We start from the raw sequence: 21,627 nt of genomic DNA, 5'->3' as shown, positions 1-21,627 counted from the left end.
CGCCTCCAACAGCCTCCAACAGAGTTGTCTGCAGTACGATGTTGAAGCTACAATTGGCTACCAAAGGGAGACAGCGGATACAGCGACGTATCGTACTAGATCTGCCCTTTTCCATGGTCGTTGCAACTGGACTCTGTGATCGTCAATTTAGTGCGCATGGTATATTCTGGCTGGGCCCGGGAGGAAGCAGGACCCGAGTTGGCCTCCCTTAGGTACCCAGACTATCGGTATTAAAAAAGAAAAAAAAAACCTTTGGTATAAGCACCTCGCTGACTGCTGTAAGTAACCATTGTTTTCTAGCCCTGTTGCTAACTTAGTACCTTAGTACCTAGCCACTAACTCTCCCCATCTTAGTTGTCTACAGTACTTTTTCACCATCTACCTACCTAGGTACCTACCTGACTAACAGGCTAACAACGCCCCGACCTCAAGTTCAGTACCTATCTGCCTAAGGTTAGGGAATTAGCCGGCAACAGCTTCCTCAAGGTAAGATAAGATGGCGGGCGATGCTTGACAGTTGGAGGGTAGGTAGGTTAGGTACGTCGGGTATGAAGAGTACATACAAGATAGCCTCAAGTCGATCGGCGCTATGGTGCCGAAAAGTTGGTTGCTGGTGGGTGCTGTTGCTGCTCGCAGTTGGGAATCATCACGTATAATCACGGCTTCCCGGCATCACGGGTGTCCGGCACAGCACCACCGCCCACAGTCCGCCCACAGCAAGCCTCTCTAACCACTCTCTCCAATATACAACACGGCTACGCCATACCCCCGATTTTTAGAGCTCCCCTAATTACATCGAAGAACAATGCGGCGCTTCGTGCTCTTTGCTCACTGGGTATTATAGCTTAATAGCTACGGCACAACCCGTGAATTGATTTCCTTTCCTTGTCATCTTTCTTTCTTTCTTTCGCGACGACGTGATCCGGTCTTTGTCTCATGAATCCTACGGCCCTCAATTGCTTACCGAGTCTAAAACTAAGTACCTAGCACTATATCTGTCTGTTCAAACAAGCTTATTTCCCGCCATCCTATCATTCGCCCGTACGTTACCCACTCGAGCTTGTGTCGAGTGCTCGGTGTCGAGTATCGCATCGCCTACGAGACATAACCCAGCAAAACTAACGCCCACGCTCGACTGCGGGCCGGCTTGGCTTCCATCATCCATCACCACCACCAGACCTTGTCGCATCTTGGCCGCAACAATCCTCCCGAAACCGGCGATACCAGACCATCAAAGCACAGTCTCCGTCTCCCTTGCGTGCCTTGCCCGCCCTCCCCTCATTACACGCCCCGCCGTGGCCGGTCGCGCGGCCGACACATACACATCTGCCGCCAATGTCAGCTATCAATGGGGCCATCAACCCCGACAATGGACACCCGACCGCCGACGGTCCTGCCCCGCCAGATCATGGCCAAGCCCCCCAGCAGAAAGGTCTCTTGGCGCGTCGTCCGACGATGAAGAGTAAATACAAGGATCAGAAGCAGAAGGTGAAGGATATGACCAAGCCTGCTGGTGGTTTTGACTCGACGCCTATTCCAGATGCACCGCCTGGGTATACCGTTAAATTCACCTTCCATCGCGCAGAGAACCTCCCGACTGGTGATATCAGTACTGGCGCCTCGGATCCTTTTCTTACAGCCACCCTTACTACCTCGCTCCCCAAGCGTCATAAAGAAGATCCTGATCTCGTCTTTCGCACACGTACTATTCGTAGATGTCTAGAACCGCAATGGGACGAAGAGTGGATTGTCGCAAATATTCCAGCCTCCGGTTTCAGACTAAAATGTCGTTTGTATGATGAAGACTGGCCGTAAGTAGTTTTCGTAATCACTTCCTTGCTAGTGAGAGGGAGCTCATTCCTAGATGATGATCATATCCTAAAAGCTTTCATATGCCTCAAAAGCTTCTGAAATGAATTCAACACGACGACTGCTAATCTTAGCTGTTACAGTGATCATAATGACCGTTTGGGAAATGTCACCATCCACGTTTACAATATCAGCGAATCTTGGGAAGGCTTTGCGCCACCGGGAAGAGTCTTCCCTGTCAAAAAGCGAATGGGCAGCAAGCGAGCATACCTTCTCAAGGCCGCTACCACCGCCATCCATAAGGATGCTTCGATGACCCCTAGGCTGTATATCAGCGCCATGGTACTCGGAAAGTCAGATCCTCCATATGGTCGTGCTTATACCGTTGGCCCTACGTACTACTTTCAGCACTTTTCGCCTATGATAGGGCGTATGACTGGCATCAAGGTCAACAAAGATGAGGCTGCCGACTCACAAGGACACGACGCCGATCCAACCGAAGATGCAACCTCGGAGAAGAAGACACAGAAATATGACTTTCAGGCGAATGAAATCCAGTTGGAGGGTCCCGTACCCCCAGCACTCTATCATCGATTTGTTGAGTTCAGACCTGTTATTGGCCTCCTTTTCCGTAACACCGGTCTTCGTGGCCATATCCTCAATAAGGCTTTACATCACCAACACGAACGTATTTATAATTTCGACAAGTCGACAGAGTGGGGCACATTCAAGCCTTGTTCAGAAGAAGCCAGCCTTCAGTTCCTGAAATTAGCGCATTTTGATGAAGGCGCGCGTGTGTTCACATATATCATAACTTTAGATGGCCTGATGCGTTTTACTGAGACCGGCAAAGAGTTTGGAATCGATCTACTAAGCAAACACACTATGCACAGTGATGCTCAGATCTATATCGCCTGCTCAGGGGAGTTTCTCATCAGGAGAGTGAAGAAACATAAATTGTCCGATGATGCTAACCCTAGCCAATCAAGCCGTCCTTCAACCCAAGAGGGTTGTGACGGCCCATGCAGAGATCCTTCTGCCGCGAAGCCGCAGGATTATGAGCTCATCATCGACAACGACAGCGGCACATACCGACCGGACAAGAAAGTCTTACCGGACCTTCGTGAATTCCTGGAGCACAACTTCCCAGGGTTGAAGATCGTCGTCCTAGCCTGCGACGACCCAGAAGACCAAAAGATTAAAGAGAATCAGCGAAAATTGAAGAAAAAAGAGGGGCGGAACATTCGGATGATCCTCAACCGCAGCCCGAGCGACACCTCCATTAGCTCCAGCGACGTAAGCGAACTGGACGAAATGGAGCACGCCGGCGACGCAGGGCGGAAGAGTAAGAAGGAACGCGCCTGGGAGCTGTTGGAGGAGCCGAAACGGATTAAGGAGGCGTGGAATCCTCAGGCGTCTAATGCGGGCCCATCATCCTCCTCGCAACCCAATGGGGTGCAGGTGGACGGTATCACGAAGTAATGACTTGATTTGATCTCCTACATCCTCTTGTGTCCTACCTGAAACGGACGTCCTATTGAGCCAGGTGGTGTTGAGCTTTCTTCTTCTTCTCGGCGTTTCAGGGTATACCAGACTTTTTGCGGTTCAATGTGGTACCGGTAAAGCCAAGTCCCAGATTGAATGGGTGCGCTTCGTAGCTTTATGATAATGTATGTTGATTAATTCGAGTCCATCGCGCTTTGGGGCGTTTAAAGGATACACTTGGTATTACTTGCGCTATGGGCTATTTATCACGTGCTTGTTTTAAAAAAAATCATTGTTGTGAATTAGAACTTGATTGGGACTGCGAGCATCTCTGTCACGAACGAATAACAGGAGTGTAGTTTTATACCGCTACGCTACCAAAAGGTAAACGACATACGTCATCATGTCGAGACCCCGTGTCTCTACACTCAACTATAGTACTGTGGCAATCTCTTTCGCGCTGTTGTTCACGGCTCTAATGTTGAGGACGTATAAGCTCTACGTAGTTCTGATAGGTTTAAATACTTAGATTTGATACGATATCTTTTTTGTCTGATTGAGGTCCATGTTGCTAGCCATATATAATCAGATCGGTGCTCCCAAGATGCGAGTCCGCCATCATGTCTCATAGTAACGAAAGCTGGAAGCCTGTTTCGCTGAGGCTGAGACTTTCTCATTACTAGTCGTTGAGATCTGCATATTCGACGGGGACAACGTATCCAGCTTGTTCAGCGCGTGCAACAGGTGTCACCGTTGCACAGTTGTGGGTTCATTGGTATAACAAGGGCAGAGATACTGGGCTTGGAACTTGGAATTCAGATTATAATGAACAACTGGGGCTGCATGAGTCCTTGACCAACCAACTCCTTCTTGGCTGTTGGTGGCTTGACTCGACTCTATATACAACTGGTCTGCCAGCCTAGACCGCCTGGGTCTCTGGGGTCTGTTTCAAGAAGCGAAGTCTGTATAACCTCACTTTCCAATATTGCCCTTTATTGCCTGCATGTCTCCGAGAGGTCATGAACAGCCTGCAATGGCCTTTCGTACGGCCGAGGTGCAAGGCGAACTGCATGTTCAGCTAGCACAGCGCCTTGCACGTGTAACAATTGGTGGTTGTGGTGGATGATTACCTAAGTAAGGGACCTGAACCCAACACCACTTTGCCACAATACTGGCTCTAGTGTGATATGGTATTTCTTCTCCAAGGCGTAGCCGAAGAGTCGCCCATGTCATCCCTTAGTCACGAGAGGAGCTACCTGACCACGGCATTCCGTATGAGTACGCTCGGAAATACGCTTATCAGAACTATAGAATCTGGGGTCGTCTTCTAGTGGATATAACAAGGACTCCTGGAATGTCAACCCATACATTTATGGAGTTATGCTTCGGCCCCATGAGTTCTAGTCTGAACATCTGGCGGTCCCCCCTGCTTACCCCATGAAGTGTATAAGGTGATATCCACATCCAAGATCACAATCGCATATTCTATTCTCACTTCTTACGTTATAGAACCTTATTATTCGCCACATTATGCTAAGAGAGTTTCCTAGTGTCGAACATCTGAGTAGCCCATGGCCTAGCTTGGAACTCTATGTTGTGGACAAGGGTTGATTAGTGATAGATCGCAGATGATAATTGGGCTTCGCAAACTATCCCACGGAATATAATATCTCAAATTGAACTCTGCTGGGGACAGAAACACAGCATGACCACCCTTTTCATATTTATTAGGCGCCGGGCTTGATTAGTGTAAGAGGCTACAGAACGTACCCAATTCGGGAACTTCTAGACGTATCTCGGAAAACTTAAACCTATGGTTCGACATCCTGACTCGGATTCTGAGATTCATTCTGCGTCATATAGTCCCCGCATCTGGGTAGAGACTTACCTGATGTGCTGCTATCTGCCTTTGTAAAGTGAGGGTTGCCACCCCCAGATGGCTTCAGCTTTAGAGAGAGAGAAAATCCGTTTGCTCATAACTCGCATTCTATCTTGGCACTGACTCGCAGGCGAACGTCATCCCTGTTGTTGGAAATCTTGCATCTTGCTCACCTCTCACCATGGGGTTTAAGAAGGATACCTCTGAATTCACACGATATTCTCTTAGATGACTATTCTCTAGATCTTCGTTGTCGACCTCATCAAAAATCCATAACAGCACGGTTTAGCATGCTGTCAGCTGCTCCTACAAGTGGTTCACGACAACACTAACCGGCAGGATGAGCCTCCTCTCTCCGCACTATCAGTTCCAAGATGTGACCAGGAGCGATATTATTATCGCTTCGATTGCGTTTGGGTTTACATTAGGCTTCGGCTTGTTGACATCCTGGAATGCGGCGCAGCAAACGTGGATCGCATACAAGAACACCGGCTTGAAAGTCTTCCGAAACGTGTATATCTGGATGGTATGGGGGGAGATAGCCGTGTGTCTCGCTTTCGCTATCATCTGCTTCCTGCATCTGATGCGGACAATACCGCCATCGTTCGTGCTCAGGCTCCTTCTGCGTCTATCATGCCAAATTACTAATCAAGGATTGTTTAGATTTGAATTTTACTTTCTTATACGTATGTCGCATTGAGGGCTCCCAAAGACCCATGTGTATTAACACCAGCAATAGTCACGCTCTGGGCGCTTCAAGTCCATTTTCTGCTTCAGATTATTATAAACCGCTGTCGGATCGTGGCTCACGACAAGATATTGGTGGGAAGGCTCAAGATTGGCGTTGCAGTGCTGATCACGGCTGTTAATATATCTGTTTACAACATCTGGATCCCGGCGCGTCTCCAGATTTCGGAAAGATATTTGGAGATCAACGATGTTTGGGATCGATGTGAGAAAGTAATCTACATGTGTGTAGATGCCTGTCTCAACATATACTTTATCCGCGTGGTACAGCTTAATCTAGTGAGAAACGGCCTGACCAAATACCGGAATTTGGTCCATTTCAACATGTTTATCATCGGCTTCTCCCTAAGTATGGATCTTTTGATCATAACGATGATGAGTCTGCCGAACACTTTTGTGTGAGTACATGTCCCGTTTTAAGTCAAATGATCTTGACAAAAACCGAGTCAAATTGTGCATCAAGAGTTAACAGTATCCCTAGTTACATGCAGTTTCACCCTCTAGCATATACCGTCAAGCTTAACATCGAGTTATCCATGGCTGACCTTATCGGACGTATCGCGAGAAGCAGGGATAACAATGTTGTGAACGACATCGGTCTCAGTCGCAACGGCAGCCACAAACTCTCCCGCTTGCGGAGCAGGACTACATCTGCTTCCGATTCAATACCAAAGACCAGATGTCGCAGCTTCGGATTCGGGTGTTGGAACCGCAGAGGGTCCAGGTCACCCAGCAATGCGATAGATAGGGTCACGAGGCCTGACACAGTTTATACGGTGAATGCGACAGCTAATAACGGCACCGAATCAGCTTTTCACAGCTCGAGTGATATATATACCACGCGGGAGTTCCGCGTCGACTACGAGGACATGGCACCCGGCTTGCGTTGGGACCCTAATACCGCGAGCACATTGAAAAACGAAAATGATGACGCGAGTCTCTTAGCAAAAGATTAGGAAGATTATGTCATAAGTTGTATCTAAATACGATATTCAGGATATTACACACGTACAAGCTGGACATGCAGTTCTCCTTCCACTTTGGCCGTACGAAAGGCCATTGCAGGATGTTCATGACCTTCAAAAACATACAGGCACTATTGGAAAGTGAGGTAATACAGACTTCGCTTCTTGAAATAGACCCTAGAGACCCAGGCTGTCTAGGCTGGCAGACCATTTGTATATAGAGCCGAGTCAAGCCACCAACAGCCCAGAAGGAGTTGGTTGTTGGTCAAGGACTCATGCAACCCTAGTTGATCATTATATTGTGATAGCATCATGTTCCAAGCCCAGGTCTCTGCTCTCGTAATAGTGTCGGCCTACTATGATATATGATGTATCGTTTGGCGGCTCGACACGATTGGGTAGGGGATCACACTCATCTGCCTTAGCTATCCAAACCACGGAGAAATCTCTCATAAATGTGTTTGGCCCGGATACAACACGGACTGTAAACCGTGTAGGGGTAACACTAATGGCTTCGACTGTAGCTGTCGAGCCGCCCCCCGAATAGTACTCTCCAAGATCGACAGAACTGAAGCCCACTGTTATCTGTGGCACAGACTTGAATGCCCTGGAAAAAATTACATGTATGACATCTTCTTCTGGATCAATGCACTTATATGTTCCGTGTTGCACTGCATATTTCGCTTCTCGCGTTTTTTTTGTGAGCAGGTTGAGCATATCGATCTGGGTCGATAGTTGCGAGATGGTGCCCTGAATCAGTTTCTTGTAACTCGCATCGAATTCGCCGGTCGAGCAGCTATCTTCAACAGTAGCTGCATTGTTTGGGCTGGATAAATTCTGAATCGGCTTTTTTGGCTTTCTTTTGGATTTGGCGTTTGCAATCGCAACCGCGTTCTCAGTTTCATGCGTGCTCTCGTCCATAGTTGAAAGGGGTCTTTAGAGCGATATAATAGTATCCCACTTTGGTAGATGACCTGAAGTGAGACTAGTGTATCGAATCCAGAGGGAGCACGTAGGATGAATGGCTGATTCTAATTGTATTGTTAGTATATGTTGAAGACATATATGGTCATAGTACTTACCCAGCGTCCTGCCACAGTGGTAGGAAAGTAGACGGATCTAAATGACGAATTCTACTAGCAGGACGGATTTTTAGAATGATGGTGTCCGTTGTATATATATGCGATTTTACCAAAGTAGAACCAAAGTGTTGCACTGCATGAGGCTACAAGCAGGCTAAAAATAAATCGATATCAATTCTTGTAATATTACTAATTGGCTGGATTGTCACCATGAAGCGTTAGAACAGGACTTCGTAGTGTCAACTCGTGATCCCTCATGGTGGCCTTGTTTTCAAATGCCTTCTAGCCTTTTAGGAAATCGAAAGAAATGGCCGCTAATACTTGATTTTAGGCGGGAGAACTCCTTGGCTGAGGGGGGGAAAAGGTTGGAATGCACATATTCAGGATTGGTATCACGAAACCAACAAGTTACCAGCATGAGCTTGCCAAGTCCATCACATGCACGCTCATCTCGAGCGACTTCCCCAATTAAGCGCTTGTTTCTTGAGTCCATTAATACTCATTGAAACTTGATAGGACCTTTGGCGTCATAGGAGCTATCAATGAGCCCATTAATATTCTTCAAGTCTGTTCCTCGGTTCATTATTATTCACTACCAACTAAATACTTCCTCGACAACATCGTGAGGGGGTTGGCATCCATGTGGACTTCGAGTATAATGTAACCGGCCACCCTTCGCATCTATTTCTAGGAGCGGCCGGGAGCTAAATAACTCTAATTCTTCATAACCGTCACCGCAAACGCTCATTTCTCTCGCAACCCTTTGCTCAATCTCGATTACCCTCTCGGCGGCATCCGCTGCTAGAAAGCTATTCCACAGGCCCTCTTGGCGAGAAACAGAACGAAGAACAGCAATAGCCCTTCGGCGGATACCGATGTCTCGAGAATTACTAGCCACAGCATACATTGGAAGAATGTAGCCCGATTCAAGGCAGAACGAACTCGTATTTTGCTTACTATCATTGCTAGATGAGATAAGCGAAACGATCTGTTCTCCAAGAAGGACCATGTCGTTCAGTTTCGGCATGAACTTATCCCAAGTGGCTTTTGGGTATTGGAGTTCGATCTCAAATGAGACCCAAGTAACGAGGACATTGAGTTGAAGGATCGCTGCTGCTAGTTCTTCTCTTGGCGTGAAATGTGACTTCCTGGACTGTATAAGGTCTTCCACCGCGTAAAAATATTTTGACGTTAGATTTACGAGATGACTTCGTTGGCCCTCTACGGGTTTATGAGGGAGTTGCATAGAGGCATCCGATAGCTTAGTGTCTAGAGTGCCACTGAATAGACAAGCGCCATACTCCCACAAAGTCCTAGCCTCATCAATACTGGAAAATGATAGAGAGCCAGCACCATACACTGCATCAGCATATGAAGGAGGGGAAGATTGAATGAATGACTGATAATAATCTCCAATTATCTATAAAGCGTATATCAGCCATATCGTAGCATGGACCAGTGTGAAAGCGAAAAGAAGTAATCTTACCCTAGAGGCCTGTGAATCCAGAAGTGCGAATATCTTGGCGTAAGTTTGAAATGAAGCATAGGAATTTATGCGGTTTGCGGTTTCAAACTGTTGACAATCTAGCGCGCCAGAATCCCTGTCGTATACTGTCTCTCGTAGGAGCTTGACGCCACTTTGAAGATGGGTTATTGCTGAAGCATGGTTTCCTTGTATATTCTTTGAAAGATCAAGAAAGTTTCTTAGTACTGCGAAGCGGAGCATCGAAACGGCAAGGGGTCCTACCTCAAAGCAAGCGAAAAGGATGGACATAATGAGGTATACGTCGACGCTTCGCTGCGCCTTGCCCTGTGATGGGTTTATCAGATGCCTAATGGCAAGGTTGTACTCCCCTAGCGCAAAACACCCCACGGCATCTCTTTCTGCTGCTTTCTGATATATGGCAAGCTCATGGCGCGAACCTATAGCAACAACTGCGTGGCGCACAGCAGGTTCGTTATACGCGGCCTGAAAAACAAGCCGTTCCCAGAATTCGGATCCGAAGAAACCAGCTAGTTGAGAGCATGTGCATTGCATGAAGAACGCAAACGATCGCTTAGAACGTGGGGAGGCCTGAATCTCAAGAGATGGACCCTGCAGGACGGATCCTGATCCCGCAATTGGTGCTGTCGTATGGGCATAGCCGTCACAAGTGCGGCCGGTTGACGTGCATCGGAGACAATCCGGCCGTCCTTCGTCACATTTGACCCGTCGTACTACGTTGATAGTTAGATTCGATGCATATGCCGTACTGCGAACCACGTGGTTGAGTTACATACCTTTGCAAGTAAGGCATCCCGATCGAGTCTTTGGCCGATAGGCTCGCTGTCTTCCTCCCTTTATTTTGGTCATCTGCAATTTGGCTTTTACAATCTGTATTTCTGAAGTCAGTGGTTATGAAACAGATTATATCACACAGTTATTGCTGCTCAAATACTCTCCCAAGTTCTTCACTTTGCCTATGTTTATTTTTAGCTATGGTGGACTTCAATGCCATTAGCTCCCAGCCGTCAAGTTTCATGTTTGTCGGGACAAGTTGTGGTTAGACTCTTTAACATCCATGGTTTAGAGCGTCTCTCTGATTGGTGTGCTCGTAAGGACCCTACAACTATCCACTCTACTATGTGTGAACCCCTGTCTCACCGGGACTAATTCTGACTAGTGATTAAGGGACACTTGAAGAAGATGGCTTGCTCCTGAACTACCTATGTCCGGTTCATGGTTAAGCTCATGAGCATCATGGGTTGAACCTTGATCATTTCTTCTCCGTAATTAATCAAAGAATGAGGCTGTGATGAGCCGGCTCAATGGGGGCCTCAGGGGTTGTCTCTGAGCTTTGCTATTGGTAACTTCGTAAGGCTCGATCTCCACCAAATTTCAACAACGAGTTATAAGAAGTAGCAGGACAGCTTCTCTTCGATGTTCTTGATCAAGCTATACTACGCCTACTTCGTGCCCTTCGGAATTCACACTCATTTAGAATAACTGACGCTCGTTCTCATAAATCATAATAATGCAGTTTCGTCCTTTCGCCTTATTAGGCTTATGTTCCTTCGTGGCAGCAGCATGCTCTCAGAATTGCACCTGGGACACGATCACTCCTTCGCAGTCTCTCATATGGTGTCCTTGCTACGATGGATTCTTTTGCGCGAAACTTGATGTCAGTTCATTGCTACTACAGTGCCCTTTCAGGCGTTGCTAACCTGTTCCATAGGTACCTCTAGACTATCAGAATCCTGGTCTTGGTCGGGCCTCGATCCCTCTCATCAAATTGCCGGCCAATTCCAACTCTTCCTCTGGCTCTTATCAAGGCATGATACTCACTAATCCCGGTGGGCCGGGAAGCTCAGGTGTAGACGAGATCCAAGGCAACGGAGTCGCGTTTTATCAGGTCGGTGCTCTGTACCAGTGTCCATTCCCTAGATGGCTTTTAAATCCCAAATCTTCTAAGGCAACGCGTTTCATATAAATAATTTGACCTTCTTTCAACAAAAAAACCACTAACTTAACCTTTGTATATAGTCCTTGACAGGCGATAACTGGGATATCATCGGATTTGACCCTAGAGGCATATACCGCAGCGAGCCCAACATTAACTGCTCAGCCACCGCTGCCACTTCACAAAACACGTTAAACTCCAGGTTCGTCCCCGAAGTGACAGATGAATTTTTCTCTAGTTACATTGAGGCTGGAGTCGAACTTGGTAAGCAGTGCGAGGACGTAGTTGGCGGGGCAAAGGACGCGGGACCCCATATGTCAACTACTACGAATGCTCGGGATCTCGTCAGTATCGTAGACGCGTTCGCAAAAACCGCCGATGGAAAGAGGGCCGAGAAGCCAAGCAACCTTTTGAATTACTTCGGCTATAGCTACGGAACGTTCCTTGGACAAGTCTTCGCCTCAATGTTTCCCGACAGAGTCGGTAAAATGGTTCTAGATGGTGTCTTAAGTCTCGAATTACCGATGGGAGAGAACTTCACCGAGATAACCTCGAATGCAGATGGAATTATCGCCTCGTTCTTCATCTACTGCTTCGAGATTGGCCCATCTCAATGTTCATTTTACACCGGCTCTTCTCCGCTCGATATATACAACCGATTTAACGAGTCTTTCGTTCAATTGGATTCCCAAAGAGCGAAAACCGAGAACTGGGCAAACGCAACAGACATCGAAGCAGCATTGTTGACACTCAAGACAACCTTCTACTTTTCGGTCGCATCGCCGAATGTCATCTTCGGACCTTTATCCGACGCTTTAGTTGCGCTTGAGCAAGCCCTTGCAATCCAGAATGTTGCGATATGGACAGAACAGATAGCTACACTCATCGGAGACCCGACCCCGGCTGGCGATGTGAACGCAGAATTCAGATTGGGAACTCTATGTACTGATCAGAGTAATAAATGGTATAACAAGACGCTGGAAGATCTGCGGCCGGCTATTGAGCACTTCGAGGAAGTGAGCATCATCGGCGAGATCATTTCGAAGTCAATGCTGGGCTGTCTCGGATGGTCGATCGAAGCTACTGATGTGTTTTCTGGACCGTTCGGCGGCGACACCGAAACTCCCATTCTCTTCGTTGGGAACACCTACGATCCCATTTCACCAGCCTCGGAGTGAGTAACCAGTATATTGATTTCAACAGAGGTGAAGCTAAGGTTGTGAATAGGGCAGTAGCGGCAGCACGGAAATATAAAGGTGCTCAGGTAGTCACTGTTGACGCTACAGGGGTGAGTGAAGTATTCTATCTTACGGAATGCTCGATGCTAATTGTCATAGCATACTTCGAGAGTCGTCGGCAATACTTGCCAGCAAGAAAAGGTGAACGCATACTTTCGAGGTACTCTTACCGATGACAGTTCTTCTTGTGCTCTTGAGGCCGGTCCTTTTGGGGTTGTACTCAATGGAACCCTAGAAGGTATTATTGAGCAAGTGGGCTTGTCGCAGTTGGTTCAGTAAAACCTGAAGACTTCAGTTCACGCGTTTCTAGATCGATTTCATTACCTAATCATAGGGATACACGTCTACACCAGAGATGTCCTTTTGTACGACTTGAGGTTCAGGTTGCGTTTCTCGTTATTTCCGGACTGTACTATATATATAATGAATTGTTGGCTTTTTGATAGAGTCACGCCATAATCCCAGCCATTGAAGAGAGGCAAGATGCTGTCGTTTCTCAGCCTTATAGCAAGTAACGTACGTATCGTCAAGATCTTGAAACGTGACACAAATAACGGTCATTTCCTGCACAAGCGGATCGCGCTAAGCCGCAGGTTCACGATGCGGCCTAACCCTGCTCGTAAGCCAGCTGCCCGGAACGACGTCTTGGCAGTTCCTAGCTCGATCCTGATGTTAATGCTAAATCAAGCACCTTCCATTACCGAATACTACCTGCGAGATCCTCATGGAGTCCTTGTGTCGATCATATGAGACCCAGCGAGTCAGCGCTATCGCAACAACCACGGGAAGGCCAAATCGCAAATATCACATGTAGAAGATCGTCATTCCGCCGACCCGCCTCCGTGATGGAGACAGGGGTGAGGATGCACCAGATACATAAGTAGAGCCATCAATGGCACGGTGTAAGGATTTATAGGGAACCAGATTGCATGCTCCGTTTCGAACAAGCCATCGCCTCCTACCCTCGGTCCTGGGTATTTATCTGTGTCTTCGAAGCCGTCACAATGGGTCTCTCAGTGAAAGCTTTGGCGGCTGGCACCGCGACACTTGTACTCTCCGTCAACGCGAACGTGATATCCCCGGATGTTCGCTCGATCTTCAAGCGCGACCCGCCTGCGGCGCTTCCGGGTTGCGCAACGGACGCGGACAAGAAGTGGCAGCCAGGTAACTATACTATTCTCCCCTGAACGCGATGGTGATATACGACTATGTGTATCTGCTATCACATGCGCCTCGATTCTCACACAATGGCGCCTTTCCACAGCAATGGACTTCGACACAGACGGGTGTTACAACACGCCAGCGATAGACGCGGCCGGCAACGTCGCGACGGGCCTAAACTGCGGCGGCGCTGTGAACGGGAACTGCCGCGACCTTTCGGACCTGCAGAACAACAACGTATACTCGCGCGCCCGATGTAACAACGGTTGGTGTGGCTTTATCTACGGCTACTACTTTGAAAAAGACCAGACGATCGATGGATCTTGCGGTGTAGGCCATAAGAATGATTGGGAGCGTAAGTCTTCTCCTCTCTGGAACTGGACATCATATGCCTGCACTGGCGTTGATATCGAGAACATGGCGTTGGTGCTTGCCTTTTGGTGGCTGACTTTAGCACAGACATCGCGATCTGGATTAAGGACGGCGACGAGATGCCTTCTTACGTCGGCGTCTCGCAGCATGGAGACTACCAGGTAAAGCCGGCCGCCGAGGTACGCTTCGAGGGCACCCATGCCAAGGTCGTGTATCACAAAGAAGGCGGGCTTACACACGACTTCCGCTTCGCCAACGAGGACGATGACAACATTGAAAATCACACAGGACAGTGGTTTGTGAGTTTCCCCTTTCTTCTTCCCCCTTTACCCTTCGATGCTTCTTAATTTATCGCAGAAACGCTGTAGATTTGGAAAACTACTCAGCTAACTCATCACAACAATAGTTCGGAGATGTCGTCGGATTCCTTGGTTTCCCCTCTACCGAGCTCCGTGACACGATGCTGAACAACGACTGGGGCAGTGCGCTCCCGGATCTCAGAGAAGATGTATTCCCGGGAAAGCTTGAGAAATCTAAAGGTGGCAATGACATCCCGACTGACACGAATGTGGACGGGGACAATTCTCCTGGCCAGCCTAGCTGCTAGATATCGTTGTTCCGAGCGACATTACGCAGCACTAAGATTTATCTGTATATCATTCAGAAAGAACCAGTATACCTACTACGTAAAGATGGGTTTAAAATCTCGTGCGCATTAATCTCTGTGTTATGCACCTTACGGTATTGGCACAGCTCCTTGAGCGGGCTAAAAAGCAGTGAATCTCACACTGCATAAACCGAGCTGACTTCATGATCAGCTGAGCGAAACCTACGTAATAGTCAGTGACCCTAGCTTCACTGCTTTTTTAACCTCCGCCGGGAGGAGCATTGCAGCAAAATCGTACAATTATTTTTAGATAGCCCTCTGGCGGGGGGTTAAAAAAGCAGTGCATTGACAACCTTGCAAGCACCTTATTGGACTGCTACAGAGGGTGTGTCCGTCCCGTCCGACTTACGAAGTATCCATCCAATCCGCCCGTTCACTGCTTTTTTAGCCCCCGCCCGGGGGCCATTGCAGCAATACCTATCGCACAAACTGTCTTGAGAAAGTCATCTGGCGGGGGACTAAAAAAGCAGTGAAATCGAAATCTAGCTTCTCGGCTTCTCCGCCACCACGCATGATACGGCTCTCCTAGCAGCGGCTAAAAAAGCAGTGCACTTCCCAGTTAGACTCTCTTTTGCGTGATTCCTCTTGACGGAATCAAATTTCTTAAAGTGGTCACGTGTACCGAAAGGAACTGTCAGTAGCTGGGCAGATAGATACCTAGATAAATGATACCAAAGCACGTCCGCATTCAAGTGGTCCCAGGCACAGTACCGGATCGTGATATGCGAAACAAACACGGACTAAACTTCTCCTGATATCGTCTCTTCTTTCGAGGCTGATAAGGTCATGATGATCTAGGCAAACACATACAGTACAAGGCAAAGCGAAGTATCGACGCCATGTGTGGCGAAGCTTAATTAACACAACTAAGTAGTCCAGGTGTGCCCTGAGAATGATGATATAACTCCTTCAGTTGAAGACGGGACTATCAAGGAGCAATTCATATCCGGATCTCATAATATTCACACGAACGCGCTTCTCTTCGTCAACCGTTAGCGGAGCGGGTTCTCAGCTCGCTCATATATATACGTCGATGTGGTTACCCTTCTAATCGTAACAGAGTCTTGTTCTGTTCTCATGATCTCCCAATATCAATACTTATCACTTTTTTGGTGCTGTGGATTACCTAGTATCCTGCAATACATCCGTTCGCAATCCATTGAAAAGTAAGAGCGGCTATATCATTTGAAAAGACGACAAGAAAGTAAAACAGCGCAATCGTAGACGAAGATTTTGCAACCGCAATTGGTGGTATTACGATATAATTTAAACAAAGATTCAAGGGAAAAGCCAGACAGTCTGGACTTAGTCGCCCGTCTTTCCAAAGTATTACATCAATCAAGCTTTAACCTGATTCATCCTCCCCCCCAGACGCCCCTGATAACCTGCCGTACCGCTTTTGTCATACCCAACTTTAATGAAAGCCTAGATGCTTGGTGTACTTTCTCGACTAGGTCTAGGCTCCCTCTTGCTTAGGAAACTCCGCCTTATACCGCCCCCCGAAGTCCCTGGGCGTGCCGATTCCTGGGCCTCAAAAGTGCTCTTCAATATAACGGTACCACTTCCTACGTTAATTTCCTTCTCACCGGTGCCACTCTCGTCCACGAAGTACAGAGCTTCGCCAAGATCATCATCGCTGCCAAAAGTATGATGGTCTTTTACTTCGATGCGGAATTGGGTATCCGGTGTACACTTGTATTTGAAGGTCTCATCGAATCGACGAGTGCCAGGTGTCTCGTGGTGCTTCGTCTTCGCTATGACTTTTTCTTTTGGCGTCAACTGCTTAATGAGAACATATACGTCGGATGAAGGTGGATATCCAGAGGCAGAAACAATTGTGAATGTAGCTGTGCCTTGGCCAGGGCTTCCAGGGGCCAAGCTATGGACTGAAGAAGCACCCATGCTAGCCGTTCGACCATGCGTCTTCGACCCATTAGATAACGGTGGTGGGACGGTTTCTCCGTCAAGGTTGATAGCACCTGAGCGCTTGATACCGGAACTCCGTGCTGGTGAATCTGCGTCATTTGTGACAATCATCGGAATCTCAGCTTTAACGGGAGACGCGCTTGAGTCTGTGTCATCATCGTCCTTTCTACCTAGGGAGGTGAATCCCCGCTTGATAAAACTAGCACCCTTACCAACACCGTGCCCGACAACGCCAGCAACAGCCGCTCCACCCCTGACCGGCGCACCCACGACGCCAGTAACAATCTTGGCAGGAGCGCCAAAGGTGCCTGAGAAGGTACCGGTACCCAATCTGGAGCGTGTGATGTAGCCAGGCCGGAAGAGAAGCCGTAATCTGATGGACCCGGACTTTCCATCTAATAGAAGCTTCACCTCTTGGCCTTGGAACGGATCAAGTTGCTCGAGATTAATGAATGCCGCTCCTAAAAAGTCAGGCTTATCCGCGAAATCGTAATCGTACACTTTGCACTGGAACTTGGCAGCTGTGCGAGAGGGGATATCGACTTCGAAATATTCGTTCCAAACTGGATTAAGGGTCTTCTTCTGAGTCTTCGATTTGAACACTTCCATGCCATTCAGGTCAAACTTGCAATACGGGTCGCTCTTTCCATTCTTGTCTGCGGCCGGGAGATCAGCACCGTCTAGGACGTCAACACGAAGTCGTCCCGAGTTATTGATGCTCTCGCTGGGGTCTAGATGCATCTTAACGGGGACATATTTCAAGCTAACTTTGATAGTCGCAGTGCGATTTTCCTCATCCTTGAGCCGCAAGACAGTGGGGTTGTTCTACAAACGTTAGCATTTTCCTATTGTAAGGTTGTATGTTAGAACTTACGAGACATTGTTTTAGGGTCTCTAGCGTGTTGCCAGCCAACCGAGCTACGGTGTGGTCCTCGTCGCGCTCCTCGCCCGGTTTCTCACGTTTCTCACAAACTCTCAGAGTGATATTGGAGAATTCCAGTTCGCGGATGAAACAATCTCCTATTTCGTCAAACTTGTGATGATGGGATTTTGCGGTGCCGGATGCATATGACGGATAAGGCAAGTCATCCACATATATTTCGATGTGAGTTCCAGTCTTGGGCATTTCGCCCTCGATGATATTGAATATCAAGAAACCAGACTCATACTTGAGTAATTCTTCGGGGCTAAGATGAATCTTTGGTGGCTCTCTCGACAGGTCCCGAGATTTTCTGCCATTGGTAGAAGCAGGTGATAAGGGCACAACGGGCGATGTCGGTGTAGTCGGTACTTGATTGGTGTCTTTTCGCTCGAGCGAGGAGATTTTCCCGGCTTCTGACGACCGTGGGACATCAAGTGATGCCTTAGGGGCGCCAGCAGCAAGTTCGTCTTCTTCCTCAGCCTGTTCCTCTTCAGGGTCGGCAACGTTTAGGCATGGGAAGAACGAAACAGTATATTCAAGCTCTCCTTTCGCGATGCCCTTGCCATGTAGGCGCAGGCCTCCTCTTTGTGTCTTCTTTTCGTCGTTCACCAACCACTCGCCATTCTCATCCTGCTTCATGTAATCACCAGCGAATACTTCTAGTAGGCCCAAGCTTCGGTCTTTGCCCATCTTTTCAGAGTCCATGACATCCAGAGTTAGTCTGTCACGGGATGAATGCATGGGTACGTATATGACCTCGTCCCACTCAGGGTCTAGGGTGTTACGATGGGTCACGGTTCGACCTTTCTCAATGCCAGAAAGAAGTACGCGAACGTAAGGGTCAGATTTGCCCATCGTTTCAAAGTTGCGAAGGCCATGAGCACTCTTGAAATGAAGTCGCATAACACCAACAGGTGTTTGATAGCCTTTGGAGCTTGACAGCACGCCTGGGATTGCAACGGGTTTCCATTGTGCTGTGATCTTCGCTCGGCCAGTGTGAACGCCGGACAGATTGTACCATTCATTACCCTTCTGCATCATCTCAAGCATGTCGTCTAGTTTGATCTGGTATGTGCCGACAATCTGATCTCCCGCAATATCACGATCATCTTTGATAGCCAAACCCAGCTTAGCATGCTTGCGGTCAGTAATCAGAATTTCTTTCGATCCATCGTCCCAAATGGGGTTATTGGTGCGTTTAAGTTTCTTCGTGTGATGAACTTCTTTGCTGTTCAGGAGCAAAACAGCATAAGGATTAAGAAGCCCAACGAGACTCTTCGTGCCATCAAGGTCTTTCGCTTGCTCAACACTATACCGCAAGATACCAGTGTTTGTCTCTGGAGGAGGCTCCACCGTGCCATCTGGTAATTTGGTTTCCTCGAGAACTGGGAAGAAACGAATGTCAACATTGAGCATTCCTCGGGCTTTACCATTGGCGATCACTTCCAGTCGTTCATTTTCATAAGATTCAAGCTCTTCCAGCCGTTCCAATGGGAAGGAACCCACACCAAGTTCCTTATCTTTACGAATATCATTGTAGTCATATAGCATGATATCTAGGGAATCGTTGAATGAGGTGATGATGACATAGTGAGTTTCGTTCCAACGTGGGTCAGAAGTGTCTCTGATTGTCTTTGTCCGAGCCAAGGGGGAACGTTTGTTCAAAGTAAGAACAGCGTATGGATCGGTATTACCAGAAAACTTGTCTGGGTTCTTGAGACCATGTGCTCCATGGAGCGTTACGGCAACGACACCGATCGCCTGATCAACGGGAGAACCAGCAAGCAGTTTAGCAACCTCTATCGGGAAAACATTTGGTGCGTACATCATAGGGGCTAGGTTGCCATGAATTTGCTCCTGGATGAACCTTTCCAATCCGGGAATGAAGTTGATATCGAAGCCAAACGTATCACCGCCTAAAGGCTTGCAAACATAGTCGATAGTAGGACGTTCCAGGAAGCACATTTCGACTCTCTCAATGTGAGGGAAAGGAAACTGCAACTTGATTTTGAGTCGCATGATGCCTGAGAAAGCCATGTCTTCAACAATAACGTCCAGGCCTTTACTAATCATGGCCTTGCCAAGCCGGATCTCCAGAACAACCTTGGGGTTGATTTTGTTCTTAATTTGGCGCGATGTCATGTCAGCTGTATCGTTGGGCGTGAAACTGAATTTCCAATCCATAACAACAGTATCGTCCTCAGCCTTCGGATATGTTTTCACATGATCCATTCTTGGAGGCTTCGATCCGAGGGTGAACGTCTTGAGCTTTAGGCTATCAAGAAAGGCTGGTGTGGCAGAGCTCAGGACTTGGTCCACCGCATTGATGACTGTTTGAGCTAGAACTGGCTGGTAGATCGGCCAAAATTTAACTAAGAAAGAATTTATCCACTCCAGAGATTCTTGGTCGGTGTCCAGTTTTTTCAATGCCATCTCGCGGACGACATCATCCCGAAAATTTCGTCGAACGCGTCTGGTCGAGGTGCGATAGTACGTTGAGCAAGCAACCATAATGATGATGATCCACCCCAAACCACCACCAAGTACAGCGACAAGCCAGGAGGAAAGACAAGCGAATACTATGACAGCCGCATTATGATACCAGTCTGTTCAATTATTATGAATAAGCAGCCATACATACGCTTGGAGGAAGGGGCTAAATGGAAAGGGGTGGAGTTACCGCCAAACATGGTATCGGGGATCTTGCCCTCTAACCAAGTTGTGTGGTCAAGCATACTGTCGCCGGAAAGGACGCTGTCAACAGGCCAGCCAAAGCGCTGTTCCCAACCAACCTTCGCTGCTATGTCCTCTTCTGTTGAGCCCGGCTCTTTGATCGGCTGGCCACTCTCATCCTTGGCGATTTCCACAACGCCAGCCTTGGAAGGGTCTGGGAGATCATAGGCAACCTTAGTACCGTCATCAACATCGGTCACGAGGGCTACTCCTTTCGGCTTCCTGGGACCCCGTGGATCGTTTGCAAGGTTCTATATTAAGATCCCATCCAGGTCAGTATTGCGATTAGGATCGGGGGAGGCCGTGGACAACATACAGCTTTCGCCTGAGCTCGTTTTTCCTCGGGACTAGCGTCGGGATCAAAGGTATAAGCAGCCACACCAGCATTCTTGCTCTCCTCAACAAGCTTTTTCTGAGCATCGTCGGCAGTGACGGAGGAGTTGGGATCGCGGGCGGCATCAATTGCGCCCTGCTGCTTGAGCTCGCTCGCTTGCTGGGCAGTCGCCATGATGCGCGATTGGCAGGGCTGCCGTGGCAGCTAACTCTTGAAGACCGATCAGGAGCCGAGGGTTTGCGACCGAGGGCTGATCTAATATATACACCAGAGTATATTGTAGTTATGTTGTCTCGCCTGGAGAAGGGAGCGGTTGGTTATACAGATGGAGTGGCACGGCGGGCAAGAGAAGGCAACGGAAATACTAGCCACCAGATCAATTATTAGCGGGATATCGTCACTTTGGCTCGGATTAATGATGTACGCAGGTATAGGCGGTATACAAAGGGAGAGTTTGGGTAGACTGCTTAGGAGGATTATAAAAGGCACATCAGTCTGACGGTGGTAAGAAGGACACATGTACTAACACGAGGTGATGGACTGGGGCGCTATAGATGACAGGAGCCACCTGTCCGAGCTTGAGCCTGGTGAAGAAGAATGAATGGATGATAGAGAGTGAAGCAACGGCGGTGGGCGGCAAGTCGGCAGACTGCGTGAAGAAAGGAGATGTTGGCGGCGGCGGGAAAGTGCATGCAATTCCAAGCCTTGATTTACACCCGGCCTTTTCGTCTTGGTGTACCAGTCGTCGGCAAGCAAGCAACCAAGCAGCACCAAGCAGCACCAAGCAGCACCAAGCAGCACCAAGCAGCACCAAGCAGCACCAAGCAGCACCAAGCAGCACCAAGCAGCACCAAGCAGCACCAAGCA

The 21,627-nt window shown here is 48.3% G+C and overlaps 8 protein-coding genes across 8 annotated transcripts in view; 4 read left to right on the top strand and 4 right to left on the bottom strand.

The window, feature by feature from the left end:
* The first annotated feature begins 631 nt into the window (after positions 1-631).
* Positions 632-3,494, top strand: F5B22DRAFT_411719 (uncharacterized protein). The gene is made up of 2 exons (XM_047971573.1): positions 632-1,811; positions 1,953-3,494. The coding sequence occupies exons 1-2, from the start codon at positions 1,336-1,338 to the stop codon at positions 3,289-3,291; spliced, it is 1,815 nt and encodes a 604-aa protein (XP_047834443.1). The 5' UTR covers positions 632-1,335; the 3' UTR covers positions 3,292-3,494.
* Positions 3,495-5,513: 2,019 nt separating this feature from the next.
* Positions 5,514-6,888, top strand: F5B22DRAFT_659474 (uncharacterized protein; the record flags this gene model as incomplete). The annotated part of the gene is made up of 4 exons (XM_047980203.1): positions 5,514-5,776; positions 5,837-5,859; positions 5,913-6,318; positions 6,402-6,888. 4 exons carry the CDS (start codon positions 5,514-5,516, stop codon positions 6,874-6,876), a joined length of 1,167 nt encoding a protein of 388 aa, XP_047834442.1. The 3' UTR covers positions 6,877-6,888.
* Positions 6,889-7,034: 146 nt separating this feature from the next.
* F5B22DRAFT_659472 (uncharacterized protein) lies at positions 7,035-7,919 on the bottom strand. Its single transcript, XM_047980202.1, has one exon. The coding sequence runs from the start codon at positions 7,804-7,806 to the stop codon at positions 7,180-7,182; it is 627 nt and encodes a 208-aa protein (XP_047834441.1). The 5' UTR covers positions 7,807-7,919; the 3' UTR covers positions 7,035-7,179.
* Positions 7,920-8,559: 640 nt separating this feature from the next.
* On the bottom strand, positions 8,560-10,504 carry F5B22DRAFT_659468 (uncharacterized protein; the record flags this gene model as incomplete). Its single annotated transcript, XM_047980201.1, has 4 exons — positions 10,248-10,504; positions 9,715-10,184; positions 9,454-9,648; positions 8,560-9,387 (listed from the first exon to the last, which is right to left on the bottom strand). The coding sequence occupies exons 1-4, from the start codon at positions 10,318-10,320 to the stop codon at positions 8,560-8,562; spliced, it is 1,566 nt and encodes a 521-aa protein (XP_047834440.1). The 5' UTR covers positions 10,321-10,504.
* Positions 10,505-10,825: 321 nt separating this feature from the next.
* F5B22DRAFT_411624 (TAP-like protein-domain-containing protein) lies at positions 10,826-13,026 on the top strand. Its single transcript, XM_047971570.1, has 5 exons — positions 10,826-11,128; positions 11,183-11,359; positions 11,491-12,581; positions 12,635-12,695; positions 12,745-13,026. Exons 1-5 carry the CDS (start codon positions 10,982-10,984, stop codon positions 12,922-12,924), a joined length of 1,656 nt encoding a protein of 551 aa, XP_047834439.1. The 5' UTR covers positions 10,826-10,981; the 3' UTR covers positions 12,925-13,026.
* Positions 13,027-13,649: 623 nt separating this feature from the next.
* F5B22DRAFT_633850 (uncharacterized protein) lies at positions 13,650-14,785 on the top strand (the record flags this gene model as incomplete). The annotated part of the gene is made up of 4 exons (XM_047976899.1): positions 13,650-13,809; positions 13,910-14,161; positions 14,266-14,477; positions 14,585-14,785. The coding sequence occupies 4 exons, from the start codon at positions 13,650-13,652 to the stop codon at positions 14,783-14,785; spliced, it is 825 nt and encodes a 274-aa protein (XP_047834438.1).
* A 1,485-nt stretch (positions 14,786-16,270) lies between these two features.
* F5B22DRAFT_633849 (C2 domain-containing protein) lies at positions 16,271-20,934 on the bottom strand (the record flags this gene model as incomplete). The annotated part of the gene is made up of 4 exons (XM_047976898.1): positions 16,271-17,596; positions 17,646-20,299; positions 20,374-20,677; positions 20,743-20,934. 4 exons carry the CDS (start codon positions 20,932-20,934, stop codon positions 16,271-16,273), a joined length of 4,476 nt encoding a protein of 1,491 aa, XP_047834437.1.
* A 133-nt stretch (positions 20,935-21,067) lies between these two features.
* Positions 21,068-21,627, bottom strand: part of F5B22DRAFT_411586 (uncharacterized protein) — a 918-nt gene continuing 358 nt past the window's right edge. The window contains exon 2 of the mRNA XM_047971569.1: positions 21,068-21,627. Coding sequence (XP_047834436.1) covers positions 21,251-21,627 — 377 coding nt within the window. The 3' untranslated portion in view covers positions 21,068-21,250.

The sequence above is a fragment of the Xylaria bambusicola genome (assembly GCF_022495145.1).
Source record: "Xylaria bambusicola strain CBS 139988 unplaced genomic scaffold F5B22scaffold_5, whole genome shotgun sequence".
Taxonomy (NCBI): domain Eukaryota; kingdom Fungi; phylum Ascomycota; class Sordariomycetes; order Xylariales; family Xylariaceae; genus Xylaria; species Xylaria bambusicola.
Note: the sequence above shows the minus strand (reverse complement) of the source record. Positions and strands in the feature narration are given on the sequence as shown.